General features: G+C 38.5%; 1 protein-coding gene across 1 annotated transcript in view; it reads right to left on the bottom strand.

Annotated features, from left to right (window-relative positions):
- The window catches only part of APPL1 (adaptor protein, phosphotyrosine interacting with PH domain and leucine zipper 1), a 33,867-nt gene extending 14,303 nt beyond the window's left edge, over window positions 1-19,564 (bottom strand). The window contains exons 1-11 of the mRNA XM_055414124.2: window positions 19,396-19,564; window positions 11,814-11,912; window positions 10,538-10,597; window positions 9,976-10,047; window positions 8,994-9,081; window positions 7,530-7,571; window positions 6,896-6,954; window positions 3,698-3,844; window positions 2,732-2,814; window positions 1,855-2,013; window positions 1,038-1,226 (exon numbers count right to left, since the gene is read on the bottom strand). Of these exons, the coding sequence (XP_055270099.1) occupies window positions 1,038-1,226; window positions 1,855-2,013; window positions 2,732-2,814; window positions 3,698-3,844; window positions 6,896-6,954; window positions 7,530-7,571; window positions 8,994-9,081; window positions 9,976-10,047; window positions 10,538-10,597; window positions 11,814-11,912; window positions 19,396-19,449 (1,052 nt within the window). The 5' untranslated portion in view covers window positions 19,450-19,564. The remainder of the gene's footprint in view (window positions 1-1,037; window positions 1,227-1,854; window positions 2,014-2,731; window positions 2,815-3,697; window positions 3,845-6,895; window positions 6,955-7,529; window positions 7,572-8,993; window positions 9,082-9,975; window positions 10,048-10,537; window positions 10,598-11,813; window positions 11,913-19,395) is intronic.
- Between the last annotated feature and the right edge of the window lie 3,693 nt (window positions 19,565-23,257).

The raw sequence follows: 23,257 nt of genomic DNA, 5'->3' as shown, positions 1-23,257 counted from the left end.
GCTAAGTTCATCTATAGAGGTTAATATTTTAAGAGTTAGGAAAAAAATTGTTTTTGCTAATTTTGCATCACACTGGGAATATGAAATGGGAAATCATGTTAAGCATTAGCAGAAAACTGAAAATCTAAAAATGTAAATACATCCAATAACAGTTTGGTAATTTGGACAAATGAACACAGGGACTCCCAACATCTAGTGTCATAAGTGGCACACAGTAACTGACATTCATTATATGTTTACAGAAGGAGTATGAAATAAACATTCAGTATTTTCTTAACTATTTAAAAAATGTACTTAGAATAAAATATAAAAACTGTAAGGCAATAACCAAAAAGTTAATTGTTGCTTCTAGTTAGTGAGGTTATAACTTTTTTCATACTCCCTTTTATATTTTTTCTGTGCTTCTCAAAAATTTGTTTTATGGGATTCTTGTTTAATGCAAAGGTAATAGAAGTTTTTAACATGGTTTATAAACATTAATGGCCTAAATAATTAATATGAACAGAAATATATGATTAACATTTTAAAATATTATTGTTAGCACCTACTACACACTAGGCACATTACATATGTTAGATTTCTAGTCTTCATAACAATTTATAAAATAGAAATGAAGACCCTCCCTTCCCCCATTTTACAAGTAGAATAATGAAGTTTAGAGAGGTTAGGTAACTTGTCTAAGACTATAAAGTAGCTGGTGGATCCAGAATTCAAACTTTCTGACCCCATGTTGAAACTCTTTATACTAACTAGTGCTGCCTTCCCAACACCATGCTGGACTTTCAGTGACCAATCTGTTAACATGAAATCACACATCTTTACCACATAAACTTGCTCTGACAGCCACAAAATATTAAGACATCATTTATGCAAGTCAAAAAGGGAAATTCAATTAATTTCTACAAAATTAAAAAAATTATCCTAATACATAATAATTCTAAAAGATCTATATAATGTCCAAATGCAAAGGAATTATCCTACATTTCAGTAGTTTAAGATGTGACAGTTTCTTTTTAATAGCAGAGAAATATACTAACTTTTTGCCATCAAAAGAAGTGATCTGAAAACAGTACCGCCTGTCTTCACAGTCCACAGCCATTACTGAGCAGTTGTCTATGTCCATGGCCAGGCCTCCTGCTACGTCCCCACGGGCCTGACTCATTAGGTTTCCTCCCTGCGTGAAGTAAAACTGTCTGTCCCAGGTAGATGACACCAAGCCTGTTTTACTAGATGAAGAAAGTACATTTATTCTTTAATAACAAGCCAGGCAAAAAGGCACCAAAAATGTACCTAAAAAACATAAACATCAGCTTTTCAGTCATAAATTCACATATGCTGACCCCCTTGTGTGAGTTTGCATGTATATATTTCCAAAATAAGATTGGAAATGATCAAATTATAGCTATTATAATGATGCTCCATAAAATATAGTCCAACTTTCAAGGGAATAAGTTCAAACCAAAAGAATTTATTCTACTTCGAGGGTTAACTTGCTTTATCTTCTTCAGGTAATAACTAACATTTGACTTGATGGTGTGATTACATAGATTTTAAATTATGATAATGATTATCATAACATTCACTTGTTATGCCATTTATTTAAACTCTAATTGGTTTTACTGTTTAAAATAATTCTAAATCATTTGATAAAAATCTAAATAGAATTTTACTTTTGAAAATTACTCATGTACCTCATCTGTCAAAAAGTTGACATAAATACTAATTGTGGTATTAGTAAAAAGATTCTATATTTAGTAAAATCAAAACAATTTGGAGATATCAATTATATATTATATTGACTTGCTATTGCCTTAATTGATACACAATATATGAAAATAACAATAGTTTTCTTACTTCCTAGCATTAAGGTATCCAGCCTTTCGGGTTAAGTTTCGGTGAACAGGAAATTTTGTGGGATCTGGGTCAGGCACGTATAAGGGGTCACTGGCTACTTCCAGGTCCTCTATTGTCTGCTGCATGGTCTCTACATCACTGTCCATTTCCCTGCGAACACTAACAGAACAGATTATTTACCACCAACCACAACAAAGAACACCTCATCAATCTCATTTATCTGTATATTTGTTCTGTATATTTTCCTAAAGAACAGCAGTAGCATGGCTGGTTAAAGTAGCATGCTATAAAGCAGCTTTATGTTTTGAAACTTTAGATATTTTGAAAACAATACCAAATTCCAGAGCTAATGAATCCACACCGAACGACTCACTTTGGAGGAATTTTCAAACTGCTCTGTCCTGTGCCTTTAAACAGTAATCATTTTCATCTCTCTCCATATCACAGTTTAACCACATGACTGCTCAGATTTTGAAGCTGATTAGAACTGCTTTTTCTCTCTCTTTAATCTTTCATGGCTTGGAAAGCAAGATTTATTTAATAATTTCCCATCCATACTCTACAATTCAGATAACTGTGAAGATAATTCACTTATGGATAATTACTATTAGGTACCTGTTATATTCAGACACAAAAACTAGCTTCAAATCAATAAAAATACCATCCGATTTGACACTGTTATGAAATTCAGAGTTCAAATGCTGTGGAAAAGATGATGAGAAAACCAAGAAGCATTCACAAGCCACTCAAGAAACACTCCCATGTCAGGGAAAACAGCCTATCTGAAATTGAGTGCTAAATATTTTTAGATTATGGTATTTAGCTGTTAGCTTATTCTCATAACTTCATTTTCAGTTTTAAGGAAGGAAACACTTACTTCTGTACACTTGTTCCAATATTAGTTAAGAATTCTTCCAGTTGGTCATTGAGATTTTCAGAACCCATCTTAAAGAAACTTATCTGGGGCAAGAGGGTGTGGGAGTGGGAGGGTAAACAACAGAAACATACACAAACAAAATACTTAGAGTGAATCATATACACAATTGCCAAGATACATAGTTAAGTAAAAAGGGTTATTTTCATTTGTGTAAAAATAGGTTGTAGTTTACAATTATTTTTACTGAGCATAGAGTAAGAGAAGAGACTACACTTAAATTTCACCATGCATCCTCTTATATAGTAACACATACATATGGTAAGTAAGTTTCTAAAATTAGAAAAGGTATTTTAAAACATTTCAAGTAAGTCATACAGATAAACTATTTCATGTTTACTACAAAGATAAGTAAGTTTTATATCAGAGGAATAATAAACATTCATTTTCAAAGGAATATTCAAATTTCATAAACTCTTCCTTTTAGGGCACTGCCATTTTGTCTTGTTACTCAAACTTAATTTTCTAGCCTCCTTCCTGATGTACAACTCTTGGAATACTTTGGAGTTTATCCAATTTAACTCTGGAGGTATGCAAGGAACATGAGACAAACAAGCATGTCCATTCTCTTTCAGATTTATTATAAAACAAGAGTGACTGGAAGCTTGAGAATTGGAGTAGCTCCGGAGTTCCTTTAGCTTTCTGTTCCCTGTCCTCAACTGAGATGGACAAGGTCTAAATCCAAGTGTGTTTAATTTACCCTAAAATATCTGACATCTTCATTTGCAAGGAAAACCCTTCTCTCTAACTTCCTTAACGTAGCACACTGACGACATTTTAAAAAATGCTTTGAGAACAGACAAAAATGAGTATTCTGACCCTCGTTTGCAGTATCTTTACATTTAACATAAAAATCAAACTTGAAAGTTCTTAGGACAGTTACAAACCAAAACACAGTACAGTATTCACCTGAGCTTGCATATACCCAAGTAGAGGTTCTAACAATGCTATTTTCTTTTTGTACTGAAGAGTATTTAATGCACAAAAATAATGCATCATGGTCTGGTGTTGTTTTTTTCTGGAAGTGTAGACATCTTCTGTTACTTCATACTTCACCTTTGAGTGAAAAGATTAAAAATACAATTATTTATTTAAGTTACCTTTAGTGGTAGCTAAGGGGAAGAGACTATCCAAGGAAAAAAGTGCATTGCCAGCAACTGTACATAGCTTTCTTATTTTCTGAGATAAAAATCCTGCAGAATATTGGATAAGATAGCTTTCCTGTTTTACTATCAACCACTTTCTTTTTAAAATGCACATTAAAAGAATTCTGCAAATAACTGAGAATGGTATAGTGACTGAACTAAAGCCTGGAGGAAAAGCAAACAACAGTCTGGTTTTAGCTTAGCCATTAATCTGTGACCTTTTGAGTTCACAGCATACCATTCTCCTAGTTCTCTGGTTCTCTCCCGACTGTGCCTCTTTTCTTATATTTGTTTTCCTTCGCCCACACTTAAACCATGTCCCTTGTTGTACGCAGATGACAAATACTCATTGAGCACCTGTTACATAATACATTGTCTCTTCTCTTTTCCTGCTTTCCTTAGAATACCAAATCAAGTACCAAGAATATTCCAATACACCAATGACTCCCCAGCTTTTACCTCCTGCCCCTCATTCTCCCAGTTGTCAGAGGAAGCAGATCTTCAGAGGGGTTCTTTATGTGTGTGTGTGTGTGCTGAAAACACAACTGAAGACAGTATGCTCCCTACAACACTTGCTCCTCTACTTAGCTCTCCTAATTTTTCCTGCATCCATCCCATCATCCAAGAATTTTAGGACTCATTTTTTATTCCTCCTCCTACCATAAGTCTTGTCAATTCTACTTATAAAGTATCTCTGAAAAGTATTCCTTCCTCTCCACTTTCAGTAGCAACCTTATCTGAGGCTCTTATAATACCTTTGCAAACTATTTTAGTACCTTTTCATTGGATTCCCTCTAGTCTTGTTCCCTTCATACTTCCATTAGTATATTAATTCTGTTAACACGATTGCATGCTGTTACTCTCGATAACACCTATTTCAGTCATTAGCATAGTAACGTGGCCCCAAACTACTACTTTCTTGCTGTTTAGTCATACCTCCCCCCGACACATTCTGTGCTCCAACTGCACTAAAATGATTCAGTTCAGTTCAGTTCAGTTCAGTCGCTCAGTCGTGTCCGACTCTCCGCGACCCCATGAACCACAGCACGCCAGGCCCCCCTGTCCATCACCAACTTCCATTATCATAATGATTGCAAGAAATAATAATAATTGATGAAAGCCAGGTAATCTGTATGCATTCTCTTTCATCTTCACCACTACTGAGTTTTTTGAGAGGGAAATTAACTAACCAGTGTATGACCTCAGGCAAATAAGCCACAGAGCTGAGATTAGTCCCCAAGCAGTGTGACTCCAGTCAGTGCTCTTAACTTTTACACTCTCCAGACTCTACCATGTGATTCTGCAGAGGCTGTTTTTCTTCCAGAAATGCCCTCTCCCTTAATCCCAAACCCTGATATCTGCTCATCTAGAGTGCAGATGGCACCTCCTAAAAGTTTAACCTTTCCCAATTTACCAATCAAAAGATATGCTGCCCTGTCTGTGCTCTCCCAGCATTTTGTTAAGACTTCTTTACTGCATTTGCTGCTACTGCTGCTAAGTCACCTCAGTCGTGTCCGACTCTGTGTGACCCCATAGACGGAAGCCCACCAGGCTCCCCCGTCCCTGGGATTCTCCAGGCAAGAACACTGGAGTGGGTTGCCATTTCCTTCTCCAATGTGTGAAAGTGAAAAGTGAAGTCGCTCAGTCGTGTCCGACCCTTAGCGACCCCACGGACTGCAGCCTACCAGGCTCCTCCATCCATGGGATTTTCTAGGCAAGAGTACTGGAGTGGCTTGCCATTAATCCCTGTACTCTGGCAGCTGCTCTAGCCGCATGCCTTCATACAGGAAGCCTTTAATAAATGTGGATTACCCACTCACGGAAGACAGAAGAGGAGCCTGTTCACAGTGTCTCCCCATAGTCACCAACATGTAGTAGATGCTCAACAAATTTTTCAAGTAAATTAGTGGAATAAAAATTACCTATAACAGCCAGAGGCAATGTAAAATAAAATTCATCCTCAGAGTCTTTAATTACTTCTTTGTGTCAAAATAACAAACGAATGTAGATCTTAAAATGTACATATTTTATTACTATCTGTACCAAACTGAGTAGTCAAAGAAAGTAAGCCTGTGTACTGATTTTGTGAGAGAACTACCCCCTTTCTATGTCACAGTGGCTGCTACACTGTCAATTGTACCCAACTGTGGATTCCCACAAATGGTCACTGTGGCCCTACCAGCAGATAGCAGGTGAGGCTGCAGATACAATTCCCAGGAACAGAGACTACCTCACTCACAAATACCTAGTGGAGGCCTACTCATCTATCGATCCATCCATCCATCTGCACCTAACATACATATTCTCTGTAAAGGAGGAGGTCCTCATGGCAGAATTTCATTCAGTTAAGTATGTAAGTTCAACGTTTCCACCACAGTATCTCAGAACACACTTTTGAATACATATATATAACAAAACAAATGCAATGTGATCAAAATACAATGAGAAAGGGTGCGATGTTACACTTGGGCATCAATTACACTTTTGGAATAGTTATGTTTACTTATAAAGTTCTATCAACAGAAAAATATTTTGTTTAAAAAGACAACTATTAATTATCTGATAATTAACAGTCAACAGAAAGGTTCTAAAATAACTGCAGGAAAGAATAAACTAAGGGTAATACAGCAAAATGCATGAAGTTACTGCTGGCAACCATTTTTAAACCGGAAAAAGTAGACCATCTAATGAAACAGTTGTTAATTGCAATTTGTTGTTGTTGTTTAGTTACTAAGTTGTGTCTAACTCTTTGTGATCCCATGGACTGTAGCCCACCAGGCTCCTCTGTCCATGGGATTTCCCAGGCAAGAATAACAGAGTGGGTTGCCATTTCCTTCTCGGGGGATCTTTCTGACCCAGGGATTGAACCCAAGATCTCCTGCATTGGCACACAGGTTCTTAACCACTGAACCACCAGGGAAGCCCATTAACTGTGATACTGAATGAGTAATATGTACCAAACCTTGTCATTTTCTCTTTTTTTGGACAATCTGCTATATCTGTTAATCGCAGCATCATGATCTGGAAAACAGAAATGACTATTAACAACACTGCAATAATACTTTGCAAAACTTATAAGCACTCTAATGGGTTTCACATGTGCATCTTTCAACAGATATACTGAAGCAAAATAAGAATTCTCTATTATGTGATCAATGAACCCTTATGTTCCTCACAGCCACATAGAAACGCCCTAAAGTATGTTTCTATTTATTAAATTGGTAAAAAACATTTAATTTCAAGGAAACAGTAGTCTAATAAAAGGTTTTTTCAAGTATTTTTAGTACAAAAACAGCAAATACTCATTAAAGAAAATTTGAAATATACAGGAAAATAAGGAAGGAAAAATATATACCACCTTCTCAAGTATCATGAAGGTAACAAACTACAAGGTTTAACTTCCTTTAAAATTTTTCTTCTAGGACAAACAGTGCAACTTAAATAACAACAGACTTAAATAACATTCACTTAAGTTTTTAATTAGAGTCATTTCTTTTTGATTATTACATAAAATCTGGCTACAGGTTTGTGTTGATAAAGAAATGCATCATTTGCATCATTGCAAGAAATAACTGTACAAAGTAATCAGAGCTTACCATTACTAGCAATCTGAAACACTTCCTTTAATGTCAATATTTCTGGAAAAGTTCAAGAATAATTTAAGTTTAGCATATTTATGAACTATCTTAAATTATATTTAGAAATTTAAGCTACAATTAAAGCTCCAAGTAATATTTCAAACTTCAACATTTAAAGTGAAAAAGTCACCTGGTTTCAACTAGCCCTAGGGAACATTTACTTTCATTAGCAACTGTTACACCACCAGAAATTGTACTTGCCACAAATTATAAAATGACAGAAAAATAAATTTTAAAACTACTGCAAATTCTTAAATAAATAAATATCCTGATTGAGTACCAGAATCCAACTTACTGATCTTCTGATATTGACTCTAATAAGTTCAAATGCTGAATGAGAAACATTTTATTGACAAGATTTTGATATTCAGTCCCCTTAGACTGAGAAAAGAAGTCTTGTTTCTTGACCTTGGAAAAGATTATTCTTGAAGATTACTAAGACATTTTAATTCCATCTCTAAAATACATCTGTCTTTATTCCATGTATCATTAAATACTTTATCATCACTGATACATAAGGTCAATACTTTTTATTCTATCTACGTATTGTGTAGGTAAGTCTGTATGACTGTCTGAGATTGTAAATTGTAAGAAAGCAAAGCTAAGTCTATAAAGCTCTCATTTTATCACCTGATAATACGAAATGGGGGAAAAAACCCACCCCAAGCTACTGAGACACGAGGTGTTAGATGGGCCAGATCTCCCATCACTCCAACCCACCCACATGGCTCATCTCCTATGCCACTGTCCTAGCTGAGGCCTTGGTCACACCTCACTGCATTCTCGCAACTTCCACGTCCATTCTCCTAGCATCAAATCCATCCTCCAAAAAGTTAAAATAGGTCCACTTCTTAAAGACCTCCATTGTCTTCTCTTTACTTATAAGCTCAAGTCCAACATCTTTAGCATGATCTAATCTATTTCCAGAGGTGTCTCCCACCATGCCTCAACACAACCAACATTGCAGCCACACTGAATTTCTCAAAGCAAGCCATGTATTTCTACAACCCATAACTTTGTGCTTTCTGGTCCCTCTAATAAAACAATGACTCTCTTCTCTTGGCAAATTCTTCTTCATTGTTCAATGCTCATGTCACATCTATGGTGAAGCCTTCCTGATACCCTCCTCTGAGCCAGCCTTCACAGCACCATGCTCATCCCAAATTACAAGAGACAGAGTACCATAATTATGTTTACCCATGTCCTTCTCTGAGCTTTTTCAAGAGAAGTGGCATCTTACTCATATCAGTACTCCTCAGAATATAGCTTAACATCTAGCAGGAGCCCCTATAAATGTTTAACAACTGAAGTAAAAGTTACACTTGCTACAGTCAGAAATGGATAAGGTGTACAGTAATACCCATTTTATAAGCAGTGATCTTCTGACAGCTAATGAAAGTAAACATAAGCTTAGTTCAATACCTTTCAGATCTCTTTCTTTAAACTGGGTAATGGGGAACATCATGGCATCAGCAAGCTGCGTTGAAAGTACCGCATGACAAGAGCTAAGCTGGTAAAAGAAAGATCAAAAAACCCAAATAACTAAAAAGAGACAATCAACCAGCATTATGGAAATTACACAAAATCTAGTAAGAAAGTGTTGATACAGGGAGTTCTATGGCATCCAGCAGTTTAGAGTCTGCACTTCCACTACAGGGGTCACAGGTTTGATCCCTGGTTGGGGAACTAAGATCCCACTTGCCCTGCAGTGGAAGGGCAGTTAAAAAAAAAAAAAGATGCTGATAACATTTACATAAGGGAACACTAATATCACATAATTTTGTAACAGTCAAAAAAATTCCATTTAAAACGCTCAGAAGAAAACGTGTGATAACCTTGGATTTAGCAATGACACAAAAGCACAAGCAACCAAAGAAAATAGAAACTGGACTTCATCAGAATTAACTTTCATGCATCAAAAGATACTATCAAGAACACAAAAAACAACCCACAGAACAGCAGCAAATATTTACCAGTCACGTATCTGATAAGGGACATGTATTCTTTAGAATGAGGAACTCCTAAATATAGTACTAAAACACAACCCAAATTCAAAAACAGGCAGGGAATTCCCTGGCAGTCCTGTGACTAGTTAACAGTTTAACTCTTCTCTCCCTGCCTACATCAAACAACACAATGAAAGTCTGAATGCTACATGAGAGTAAAGAGAGCACAATTATACACTTATTCCTTGAAAACAATTTGCTTTAGTCAGACATATAAAGTGTTATTTTTATAAAACAGTCACCAAGATTTGGAAACAAGGTCCTTCTTTAAATAGTAATCTTTAATAACTGAGATTTACTCACAAAAATCATAATAAAAGTTCCCAATAAATACTAAACAACTTGACTTAACTTAATTATAAGATCACTTATCCAAGCAAAATAAAGTAAGCATTTACCTCATCTATAACTTTTGAAAATTGCTGCAAAGTAGAACTCATAACTTCATCATCACCTCCCAGTGGAAAACGCTGAAAAGTGAGAAACAGAGATGAAGTAAAGGTCCAATGCTCTATTTTTAAATAGCTTCAGAAAACTTCACAAATTTTGAATAAGCTCTAAAAACATCATTTTTATAAAATAGTGTAATTCATAGAATTAGTACACATTAATTAAAATGTCTGCTAAGTAACCAATCAACATGATATATAGGAATGCACACCACACTAGGAATTCAGAGATTTAAAATTAGCTCCAGTTCCTCTGCTAGCCAGCTGTGTAACCTCGAGCAAGCCTCAGTTTCTTCATTTGAAAAAAGAGGCAAATCAGATAACCTCTGTCTCTAACATAAAGTCATTAAAATTAGACATAAGTGCATAATGAATTTCAATGGCATATCAAAATTACCTTCTATGGGTTCTACAATGCTAAGAATTACTGAAAAGAAAATCTGTTTATTTATATAGATACTGTATCACTACACATTTTAAATCATATTTTTAGAACTTTCATATACGGTACCTGTTTTTCATATTCTTTTAAAAGTTTTGAAGTCAGGTGTGTTGCTGCACTTAATTCATTCTGGAAAAGATGAACATTCAAATTAACACAATAGTACAGATAAAGAAAAAAGTTTTAATTGAAGATACCTACGCCACTTTTATTCATCGCTTAAGTACTGTACAACATGTTCTCTTAAATCACTGGAAAGGGAACTACAACTAAAGCACTTTAAAGGGAGACTCAAACCATGAAATAGACGCCATCAAGGAATTTAGCAGTGTTTCAGACATGCGCTTTTTCTTTTCAGCTAATAAAAACTAATAGTTAAAGATAGAAGTAAGCTGTATATAATGTTATTTAGCAAAATCTTAAAGACAGTCTACAGTGTTGACTGATTATCCCTGTTCTCTACATGCTGATACTAGACCATGAAGCATTTAATAACGTACAACCAAAATGTGGTCAACCTAGTCATACAGTACAGCAACACAGCCATATGAAGGTAATACTTTTTTTTAAAGACTTTTTTCAGTGATGAGTATAATGACAAATGTAGTTTTTCTTTTACACATTAATCTATGTAGTCAGAAATCAAATTCTTGAGAGACCTATCACTAAGAAAAATAAATAACTATCACAGTAACTTTACCTACTGAACATTTGAGTTCAGAAAGAAGAGAAATTAAGGAGAAAAAAAAAGAAACTGGTGCTCTTAATTAATCCCAAAGAGAGTTCATCATAGGGCCCAGGTTGCTGTTAAAGCTTATAATTAAGGTGCATAAACACAGGCTCAAATCTGTTGTCTGTTCAACTAAAAAGTCTAGTTGCCTTCTTTTAAAATTCATCTTCTGATACCTGGGAGCTATATCTGATCTTTATTACCTTCTAACTAGATAGAGGCTAGCTACTTTCAAGTCCTCTGCTCAAAAAGGGGAAGTATCCCATAAGATTAAAAACATGATTAGAGAAAATACTGGAGACAATATGGGGTTTTCAGTCAAATCTTAGGCAAAGATCACTATCAATGAGTTTCGCTAAGAAAGTCCTTACTGTGTTTGGGGAAGAGGAGCAGATGTTTCATCACTTTTGTAGTGCTACAAGCTATACACTAGTAATGGAAATGTGAGCTCTGCAATACAAAATACTTAATCTTCATCCATCTATTCAACAAATGTTTATTACTCTGCAACACAGACAGGGCTAAACACCAGTAAATAAGAGACATACTATTTCTATCCCCATGGGTTTAAAGATTCATTTTATAAATGCACTGAGTCAGCCTTTAGTTCTTTACCTGTGCATCATAAATCCGATGCATAGCCTGATACAACTGGTTCATATAGTTGGAAATAGCTGTGGCATCTTCTTCAAATACACCCAGTAAAGACCTTGTCTGTATAAAATAAAAGCAATTAAGTTTATGTTAACCATTATATAAATCAAGTGGAAATCTTTTTTTCCCTCCTAAAGGAAGGAAAAATCATAAGATACTAGAACTCTTAACAGTTCTGAGTTTTAATCTATCTTCTCTCTTTTGGTAGAAATGCCAAGATGCTGGAGTTCTTTATTCTCTATTTCACTTCATTAAAACAGAGAGATTTTCCAACTATGTTACACAATCCTTAGAAAGAGCAACAAAGGTATATTTTTATGAATTAGAAAGTCTGCAATTAAACTAAGACTAAATCTACAGACTCAGATAAGACTAAATGAACAGTACTGCATGTATAAATATTTTAAATATCCTTTCTCAGGATAATTTAGTATGATTATTTCTCTCTTTCCAGTCTCTTCTGGTTGTACTGATATCAAACCCTTCCCCACTGCAATCCAAAATCATACCACAGTGCCCCTTTCCATCCCCAACATGGCCTATAAAATGCTAAAAGATTTGTTTTGAGTACAGACTTTGGGGTTACTTTTTCTTCTTTTTTATACATTTCTATATTGTTAGGCTTTTATTTTTCCCCACAATGAGCATGGGCGTGTAAAAATTGCCTGCACTTTCAGAGTAAAAACTTGTCAGTCAGTAAATGTTAAGACTGTTAGAGATAAGGAAACAGCATATTAAGGCAAGCTATGATCACCTTTTTATACCCCATAGGCAGGCGAAGAATTAAATTTCAACAATTATTGAGATAATTACAGCTTAAAATCTAAAAAGCAACTTTGTACTTTTATTGTCAGTCAGTTCAGTCGCTCAGTCATGTTCAACTCTTTGCGACCCCATGGACTGCAGCACGCCAGGCTTTCCTGTCCATCACCAACTTCCTGAACTTGTCCAAACTCATGTTCATGGAGTTGGTGATACCATCCAACCATCTGATCCTCTGTTGTCCCTTTCTCCTCCTGCTTTCAATCTTTCCCAGCATCAGGGTCTACTTTTATTGTACAATTAGTTAATTTACACCTTAGCCTTAGAAATTGGTTCTTAAAAATCAACTTCTTCCTTAGCTTCCTATTTTCAGAAGCAGCAGCTAAGTCACTATGATTTAAAAAAAAAAAAAAAAGGCAGCACAAAATCATGCCAGTATATGAATCCAGTTTCTCTCAGTCCTGTACTTCCCAATGCCCCAGAGATTTAAAAATGAAAAAAATTTATACGCTCTGACAAGAAAGCAAACTATGCCTCAGAGATTTAAATCTGACAGATTTTTTTTTCCTTAGCTTTGGTGCCCTACTCCCATTCCCCAAGTGCTATTTTAAGATGTAAAAAAGAAAACGTCATGAACTCTTGTTTAGGTAGTTCCATTCCTAAGAAAAATCTGCCACTTAGGTTTTCTTTTTATCTTCAAAAATGATCGTTCTAATTCAAGGAATAAAACATTATGCAAAAACATGCAGTAAACTTAAAAAGATGTTTAGCCTCAAACAGAGTTGAAACAGCTTCCCTGTGTTTTTAAGTTCATAATATCAAGTTCAAAATTGTATAATGACTGTTTAAAGTTAGCAGCTTACACAAATGCAATCAATATGGTATCATTTCATAGAATCTATGATGACATCCACTATGAGCTGTACCAGTTTTATGGTGGCTCAGACAGTAAAGAATCCTGCAATGCAGGAGACCCAGGTTCGATCCCGAGGTCAGGAAGATCCCCTGAAGTAGGAAATGGCAACCTACTCCAGTATTCTTGCCTGGAGAACTCCATGGACAGAGGAGCCTGATGGGCCACAGTCCATAGGGTGGACACAACTGAGCACACATGTATAAGAAACAAAATAATGCTGGCAATTAAGCTATGAATTCAGATTTTCTTATGTTTTGAAGTTTTTACTTTATATTCATGGGAACAGATCTTTGGCAGAATTTTATATATAACTCTCATATAAATACAAAAAAAGAAAACACAAGTTGCCTAAATTAATACAACTCTAAAATTTCAACTCTTTTTTTGGGGGGGGCTGCACCATGCTGCAAGTTTCTTTCCCTGACCAGGAACTGAACCTGTGCTCCTTGCATTGAAAGTACAGAGTCTTAACCACTGTACCACCAACGAAGTCCCTATAATTTCAACTCTTGTATTTTTTTGACATAAGAGTCATCACTAGCTATGTTTTCACATCCAGTATTATCCTGTGCCACAAGCAGGTGACAAATATTTCTTAGAAGCACTCCACTTTTATCTCCAGTATTTTCTTCCAAACTATTGATATCCAGTCAGCAAGTTTTGATGGCAACACTTGCTTCATTTTACCAGCTGTCAAAGAAATATTTTCAGACAAAAAACAAGACTGATAATCCTTCAAGTGGTTGTTAAATTGATTTGTTGGCTGAACATTGAAAAGTTGCACTTGGTGCAGCCATGTCACTAGGAGAAATAACCAAGTGTGTACATTTGCAGGCAATTACAAGTCAAACAACATCAAGTATAAGAGGCATCTCAATATAAGAGATATCAAAATGTGAATCAAAACAAGTATACCTCATAATCTATGAGTATTTCACATTATGCCAAAGAAAAAAGCCTTCATTTGGGACTGGAGTTTGTCTTCCCAGTTCTAGCTTGGATGAATCATTGATATTTATCTACACATAAAATCAATTATTTTTTAAAGATCATTATCTGTTCTCACTAAATAGAAAGTTTCTGACTTAAAAACGATAGGTAAACATGGATAAGGTATCTAGTATAGGCTTCAGATTTCCTACTTCAACAAATGATATCTTTTGCAGAATGGTACAGTTTGAGCAAGATAAACCTAAAAATGTTTTTGTTCAATTATCTGGATTTGGACTTGCAAATACACCTCTATTTTAATAGTTACTGTAAAGTAAAACTAAAAAGAGGGGCTTCCCAGGTGGCACTAGTGGTAAAGAATCCGCCTGCCAATGCAGGAGACATAAGAAACCAAGGTTTGATCCCTGGGTTGGGAAGAACCCCTAGCTGGCATGGCAGCCCACTCTAGAATTCTTGCCTGGAGAATCCATGCACAGAGAAGCCTGGCAGGCTACAGTCCATAGGGTCCAAAGACTTGGAGATGACTGATGCAACTTAGCACACACAACAAAACTAAAAATAATAACTGTAATCCAGAGTAGTTCTTCAACTTCCAAGTTCTATTTTATATAGCAGTTGGCAGGCCACGTTTGATTAGGATTAAATAATCTAATAAATACATCTATATCAGGAGCTTTAAAAGTTTTCCTCCTTTCTATGCTAGATAAATCCTGTACAATGACATTGTACAGGAGACAGGGATCAAGACCATCCCCAAGAAAAAGAAATGCAAAAAAGCAAAATGGCTTTCTAAGGAGGGCTTACAAATAGCTGAGAAAATAAGAGAAGCGAAAAGCAAAGGAGAAAAGGAAAGATACACCCATTTGAATGCAGAGTTCCAAAGAATAGTAAGGAGAGATAAGAAAGCCTTCATCAGTGATCAATGCAAAGAAATAGAGGAAAACAATAGAATGGGAAAGACTAGAGATCTCTTCAAGAAAATTAGAGATACCAAGGGAACATTTCATGCAAAGATGGGCTCAATAAAGGACAGAAATGGGATGGACCTAACAGAAGCAGAAGATATTAAGAAGAGGTAGCAAGAATACACAGAACTGTACAAAAAAGATCTTCACAGCCCAAATAATCACGATGGTTTGATCACTCACCTAGAGCCAGACATCCTGGAATGTGAAGTCAAGTGGGTCTTAGGAAGCATCATTATGAACAGAGCTAGTGGAGGTCATGGAATTCCAGGAGAGCTATTTCAAATCCTAAAAGATGATGCTGTGAAAGTGCTGCACTCAATATGCCAGCAAATTTGGAAAACTCAGCAGTGGCCACAGGACTGGAAAAGGTGTTTTCATTCCAGTCCCAAAGAAAGGCAATTCCAAAGAATGCTCAAACTACTGAACAATTCCACTCATCTCACACGCTACCAAAGTAATGCTCAAAATTTTCCAAGCCAGGCTTCAACAATACGTGAACCGTGAACATCCAGATGTTCAAGCTGGTTTTAGAAAAGGCAGAGGAACCAGAGATCAAATTGCCAACATCTGCTGGATCATCAAAAAAGCAAGAGAGTTCCAGAAAAACATCTATTTCTGCTTTACTGACTATGCCAAAGCCTTTGACTGTGTGGATCACAATAAACTGTGGAAAATTCTTCAAGAGATAGGAATACCAGACCACCTGACCTGCCTCTTGAGAAACCTGTATACAGGTCAGAAAGCAAGTTAGAACTGGACATGGAACAACAGACTGGTTCCAAATTGGGAAAGGAGTACGTCAAGGCTATATATTGTCACCATGCTTATTTAACTTATATGCAGAGTACATCATGAGCAACACTGGGCTAGATGAAGCACAAGCTGGAATCAAGATTTCTGGGAGAACTATTAATAACCTCAGATATGCAGATGACACCACCCTTATGGCAGGAAATAAAGAACTAAAGAGCCTCTTGATGAAAGTGAAAAAAGAGAGTGGAAAAAGTTGGCTTAAAGTTCAACATTCAGAAAACTAAGATCATGGCATCCAGTCCCATCACTTCATGGCAAATAGATGGGGAAACAGTGGAAAACTTTCTTTTTTTGGGCTCCAAAATCACTGCAGATGGTGATTGCAGCCATGAAATTAAAAGACGCTTACTCCTTGGAAGGAAAGTTATGACCAACCTAGACAGCATATTAAAAAGCAGAGACATTACTTTGCTAACAAAGATTCGTCTAGTCAAGGCTATGTTTTTTCCAGTAGTCATGTATGGATGTGAGAGCTGGACTATGAAGAAAACTGAGGGCCAAAGAATTGATGCTTTTGAACTGTGGTGTTGGAGAAGACTCTTGAGAGTCCCTTGGACTGCAAGGAGATCCAACCAGTCCATCCTAAAGGAGATCAGTCCTGGGTGTTCATTGGAAGGACCAATGTTGAAGCTGACACTCAATACTTTGGCCACCTGATGAGAAGAGCTGACTCACTTGAAAAGGCCCTGATGCTGGGAAAGACGAAGGCGGGAGGAGAAGGGGATGACAGAAGATGAGATGGTTGGATGGCATCACTGACTCAATAGACATGAGTTTGAGTAAACCCCGGGAGTTGGCTGGCGATGGGCAGGGAGGCCTGGCATGCTTAGTCCATGGGGTCGCAAAGAGTGGAACATGACTGAGCAACTGAACTGAACTGATGCTAGATAAACAGTACAGATAAGAATAAAAATTTATGTCCCAAAGCATTAATCTCAGCTCTCTATATAAAACCACAAAAATCCAACAACAGGACAACCATATTAAGTTAGTCAAGGAAACACGCAACCTTTGAGTTGTTTATTCAGTATGTAATAATGTGTGATGATACTTAAGTTATGATGTGTAGTTAAAGCCAAATAAAAATCATTATGCACAATAGAATCTCAATCACATTAAAAGGTATAAGAGAAAGAAAAAAACCTTCAAAAAAGAAAGCAAACTATTAACAGAGTTTGCTTCTGAGTGCTAGACAGGTAACTCTGCTTTCTGTATCTTTAATTTTTCTGAAGCACACAACTATTATTTGTATAATCAAGTACAAAGATTAAAACCTTCACTATCTATAACAGCTGAAATTTAGAGAGTTAAGTGACTTGCCGTAAAGCAAAAGGTACCAACTGGCAGTAAAGACTAAAATCGTTATAGACTAAATCCCAAATCCAGGGCTTTCATTCTTGCCACAAGTTTTCCCCTAGAATTGCTTCCCAATGTTTTCCCTTTCTAAATCCCAGTTGTCCCAATTAACTTTCCCAAATAAATATTAACTAGTTCAGATTTATTACTTCTAGAAATTGAAAGACTATCAATGTGGCTATTTCATTAAAAATTAATACTAATATGGCACATGCTTGTAAAAAACAGGAAAAAAAAAAAACAACTAATGCTCAGTTGTAAACTTACTGTGTGAAAAACTCAAGGAATTAGTTAACAGATTATACCCTCCTCATAAGTCATGGCTAAGGGCACTGTGTAACCCATTCTGAGCAGTCTTTATGAGCAGCTATAAAAGCCAGGTCAGGTAAGAGAAGAAAGGTAAGGCAGTCTGTTGAGTCTTATAAAAAAGTAAAATGACAAAGTGTACCTGACCAATACATCCCACAAAATTTTTGCTAAACATCTGAAACAAATGTAGCTTATAGCTTTATACTACAGAAGTCATTAAATATTTGAACTGGCTATTATTCTGGCAGTCAAAATAAGCCAAGAAGTGGGTCTCTCTTTGTGTCAGTATAGGCTGATAAAAGTACATTACCAGCAGGGATCGGGCCTGTGAAGATAACTTTCGGCGTGAAAAAAAACCCCAATCAATTCTACAATCAGAGCCCAACTGCAACTTGGCAGTCAAAACTGGCACCATATCCATGGCAGACAAGTCATACAGGAAAGTGGGATCTAGCTTCTCCCTCCTGTTCTTCTGGAGTCATATTAAACCATTAAGACACATGAAATATGTGCAACTGTAGTTCTAAATGAACATTTCAGAAAACTATCTTCATTCTAAGTGATAGCCCAACAGCAACATCGTCTCGAATCCCTTACTGTGCAAGAAGATAGGCCTAGGGATGAAGTTTCCCAGCCCAAGTTCCAGCCCCTACCAGCATGTTTTTTTTAAACATAGCTGATTTCATTCTTCAGTACTGAAAACATAAGTCCCTGTTACGTCTTCCTATCTTAAGGAAGAGACTATCTAAAGCTAGAGCAACCACACCAGCATCATCCCCAATGCACAAAACACGGGGCTTTTATTTTGTTGAGTTTACTAGAGCCAAGTCTGCAACCCGGGCGCAGCAGTCGTGGAGCCGCAAAGGCGCCGTCCACCTCTCGGCGTGCACGGCCCGAGTGACAGCGGCTGCACTCAGGGTCACGACACTCGGCCGGGAGGCTCCGGGATCCGAGACGGGCTTCGCCGAGGGCTTTCCGCACGCGCTAATCGAGAGACTTTCAGTATTTACCCCCCCAAAACTGTCGATTTCCTTCCCTAGCTTGATCAGAAATCATTAAGTCTACAGGGTCTTTTCTCCTCCCGCATTTCCTCCGAAGAGGTTTTCGAAAAGAAAATTTCAGGATTTGGATTTATCACCGCACATCACGGCAATTAAAAAGCATCTTTTGTCAAATACAAGGGAGCCCCGCGCGCGCTGCGACCGCCGGGCCCACCAGCCACGGCGGCGGCGGTTCGGTCGCCGCCCGCCGACTCCCAGACCCCGAGCGCGGCTCTCGGCCCAGCGACGCAGGCCCACGCGGGCCTCGGGAGGGCGGCCCGGCCTCGGCAGCTCCGGGCGCCGCCCGCGACCGGCAGGGATACTGGTGGGTGGCGCCCACCTGGGCCAGGGCGGGCACCTGCGGCCGCGGCGGCGCCAGGCCTGGAGTCGGCCAGCCCCGCTCCTTCCCTCGCCTCCCGCCGCCTAACCTGTGGGCTGTCCTCCAGCGTCTCCTCGATGGGCAGCTTGTCGATCCCCGGCATCGTGGCACACAGAGGGCGGCGGCAAGAGACGAGGCGGCCGCCCACAGCTCCCCGCACCCGCCCGCCTGCAGCAGCTGACCCCGACCCGCCCTCTCTCGCTGGCTCCGCCGCCCTCGCCGGGCGCCGAGCGGCCGCGCGATGGCGCGGGAAATCCCGCCCCGCCGGCCTGCCTGCTCCGCCTCTCTGCGCGCTCATTGGCTCGCGACGACGCCCGTCAGCGCAGCGGGGCTGGCCCGGAGGTTCCTTCGCTGCTCGCCGCTCTGCTGAGAGGTAGGGACTCGGAGGAGGCGAAGGCGGCTGAGGCGGCTTTCTCTGCGCACCTCGACCCCTACCCGTCGCGAGCGATTGGCTCTAAATCGTAGGGGACCGTCTTACCTCAGCAAAGCGTGCGTCTCCTGGAACCAGAGCTTCGAGTGAGGACCGTTCTGGGGAAGTTGGGGCGGTTTTACTTCTCCCTCAACATTTTTCGTCAGAGACCACGAAAGAGGCTTCTCTGCAGGCGCCTTTAGTTTCCTCAGATTATAACCTTCCCAACTGCCCGCAGCGTCCAGTCTCCCCTCTCCAGCCAAATGGTGCTGGCTAACTCAGATGTCTGCGAGATTAGTTGTGTTGTTAACTTGGCTTTCTGGTAAATTCGTGGATAGTATACTCGAAAAGAATTTTTTCTGAGCACTTGAGTATCAATATATTCATTTAAAAACCTGACTTTGTTGCCAATTCATCAGTTCTAACCTGTCCTTGAGAGACTGACATGCCACAATTCAGACTTCCATATTTCTTATTAATCGTAAGTGAAAATATCTTTTTAAAGTCAGGGTACACTGATTTATTATGTTAGTAATAACATAATGTTATTATGTTATTATGATTAGCATTTCTGTTAAAGTTTTGGAAGAATATTTAAATAGCTTCTTCAGCATCTACTAGTCTCTTCTAAATACCTAGCCATTAATCCCACTAGTCCATCCCATTTTCATTCAAGAAATATAAGAAATGCCAAATAAAGACTATTAGTTGCCCAGTTCCACAGATAAATTGGAATGAATCCAGGTACAGTGGAACAAATCCAAATACAGTAACCGGGATGCAAGTTACTTACTTTAAACTAAAATACTAGATTTTCCCAGGATCTCTTAAAGGAAAAATAAAATCAAATTTTAAAAGTTTTCCCAAGTAGACTTGCAGTGTAGTTTCATGGGATTATTCATAGCTTTCAATAACTTTCAGTAAGAGCTCTCCCCTTAAATTGTTTTATCAGTGAGTCACCCTGTATATGAGATCTTTAGTTTCTGAAAGGTAGTTTGGAATCAGTTCCTACAGTGTTACTGGTTGCCAGCTGCTTGAACGTACCCGGCGTCGGCATGGTACAGATCTCAGCAACACAGCTCTGGCCTTGGACGCTTCTTGTCTACTCTGTCAGCACAGTGGCATGCAACCTGACTCTGAATTAAGAAGACTTTCACAGTAAGTGACATTCTTGGTTGAACTGTGATTAGATTGTAAGTGAAGGAAAGGAAAGTTAGTGACAATTGATAAGAATCAGGAGTAAGTGACAAATGAAAACAAAGTGTAAGAAAGAAGAGTAATTATATGGTGTGACTGAAGTTTGGCCTGTTAACTTGGCCAAACTAAATAATTCCAATGAAAAATTATCTTAGGTATCTGAATTACCTGGGTGGGGTATTATCATCAAGTTAAATGGTTTCCTTTTTTTGTGAAAGCCTTCCTCAGTGATCAATGCAAAGAAACAGAGGAAAACAACAGAATAGGAAAACAAGAGATCTCTTCAAGAAAATTAGACATTCCAAGGGAACATTTCATGCAAAGATGGGCTCGATAAAGGAGAGAAATGGTATGGACCTAACAGAAGCAGAAGATATTAAGAAGAGGTGGCAAGAATACACAGAAGAACTGTACAAAAAAGATCTTCACGACCAAGATAGTCACAATAACGTGATCACTGACCTAGAGCCAGACATCTTGGAATGTGAAGTCAAGTGGGCCTTAGAAAGCATCACTGTGAACAAAGCTAGTGGAGGTGATGGAATTCCAGTTGAGCTATTTCAAATCTTGAAAGATGATGCTGTGAAAGTGCTGCACTCAATATGCCAGCAAATTTGGAAAACTCAGCAGTGGCCACAGGACTGGAAAAGGTCAGTCTTCATTCCAATCCCAAAGAAGGGCAATGCCAAAGAATGCTCAAACTACCGCATGATTGCACTCATCTCACACGCTAGTAAAGTCATGCTCAAAATTCTCCAAGCCAGGCTTCAGCAATATGTGAACCGTGAACTCCCAGATGTTCAAGCAGGTTTTAGAAAAGGCAGAGGAACCAGAGATCAAATTGCCAACATCCGCTGGATCATGGAGAAAGCAAGAGAGTTCCAGAAGAGCATCTATTTCTGCTTCATTGACTATGCCAAAGCCTTTGACTGTGTGGATCACAATAAACTGTGGAACATTCTGAAAGAGATGGGAATCCCAGACCACCTGACCTGCCTCTTGAGAAACCTGTATGCAGGTCAGGAAGCAACAGTCAGAACTGTACATGGAACAACAGACTGGTTCCAAATAGGAAAAGGAGTGCATCAAGGCTGTATATTGTCACCTTGCTTATTTAACTTATATGCAGAGTACATCATGAGGAACGCTGGGCTGGAAGAAGCACAAGCTGGAATCAAGATTGCTGGGAGAAATATCAATAACCTCAGATATGCAGATGACACCACCCTTATGGCAGAGGGTGAAGAGGAACTCAAAAGCCTCTTGATGAAAGTGAAAGAGGAGAGTGAAAATGTTGGCTTGAAGCTCAACATTCAGAAAACAAAGATCATGGCCTCTGGTCCCATCACTTCATGGGAAATAGATGGAAAAACAGTGGAAACAGTGTCAGACTTTATTTTTGGGGGCTCCAAAATCACTGCAGATGCTGATTGCAGCCATGCAATTAAAAGACGCTTACTCCTTGGAAGGAAAGTTATGACCAACCTAGATGGTATATTAAAAAGCAGAGACATTACTTTGCCAACCAAGGTCCGTCTAGTCAAGGCTGTGGTTTTTCCCGTGGTCATGTATGGATGTGAGAGTTGGACTGGGAAGAAAGCTGATCGCCGAAGAATTGATGCTTTTGAACTGTGGTGCTGGAGAAGACTCTTGAGAGTCCCTTGTACCGCAAGGAGATCCAACCAGTCCATTCTAAGGGAGATCAATCCTGGGTGTTCATTGGAGGGACTGATGCTGAAGCTGAAACTGCAGTACTTTGGCCACCTCATGCGACGAATTGACTCACTGGAAAAGACTCTGATGATGGGAGGGGTTGGGGGCAGGAGGAGAAGGGGACGACCGAGAATGAGATGGCTGGATGGCATCACCGACTCTGTGGACATGGGTTTGAGTGGGCTCCAGGAGTTGGTGATGGACATGGAGGCCTGGCGTGCTGTGATTCATGGGGTCACGGAGAGTCGGAAACGACTGAGCGACTGAACTGAACTGAACTGAACTGATGCTTCTAAACTGTATTCTTGTAAAGGGTTCTCAAGAGGCTATTACATTATCAGAGAGGGGCAAGGAATTCTTCCTGGGTTCAACTGATGAAAAAGCAAACAAAAACAAGTTGACTATTCAACTTGTGTGGAGAGGCAGTTCAGTTAAATTATAAAACTTAGACTCTTAAAAGGCTTTCTACGTGGACTCTGTAGCTTTAGGCTACTGTTCAGTCTGCTCATCCAGAAAAATAATCGTATTTCCTATTTTAAAACATGCCTAAATTTGCAAGATTGTAGTTTCCTTTGATAGCTAGTATAAGTTT

This window comes from Moschus berezovskii, chromosome 24, assembly GCF_049115385.1.
Source record: "Moschus berezovskii isolate FMDL1 chromosome 24, NW_MosBer_1.0, whole genome shotgun sequence".
Classification (NCBI taxonomy): domain Eukaryota; kingdom Metazoa; phylum Chordata; class Mammalia; order Artiodactyla; family Moschidae; genus Moschus; species Moschus berezovskii.
This window is presented reverse-complemented; position numbering and strand designations above follow the sequence as displayed.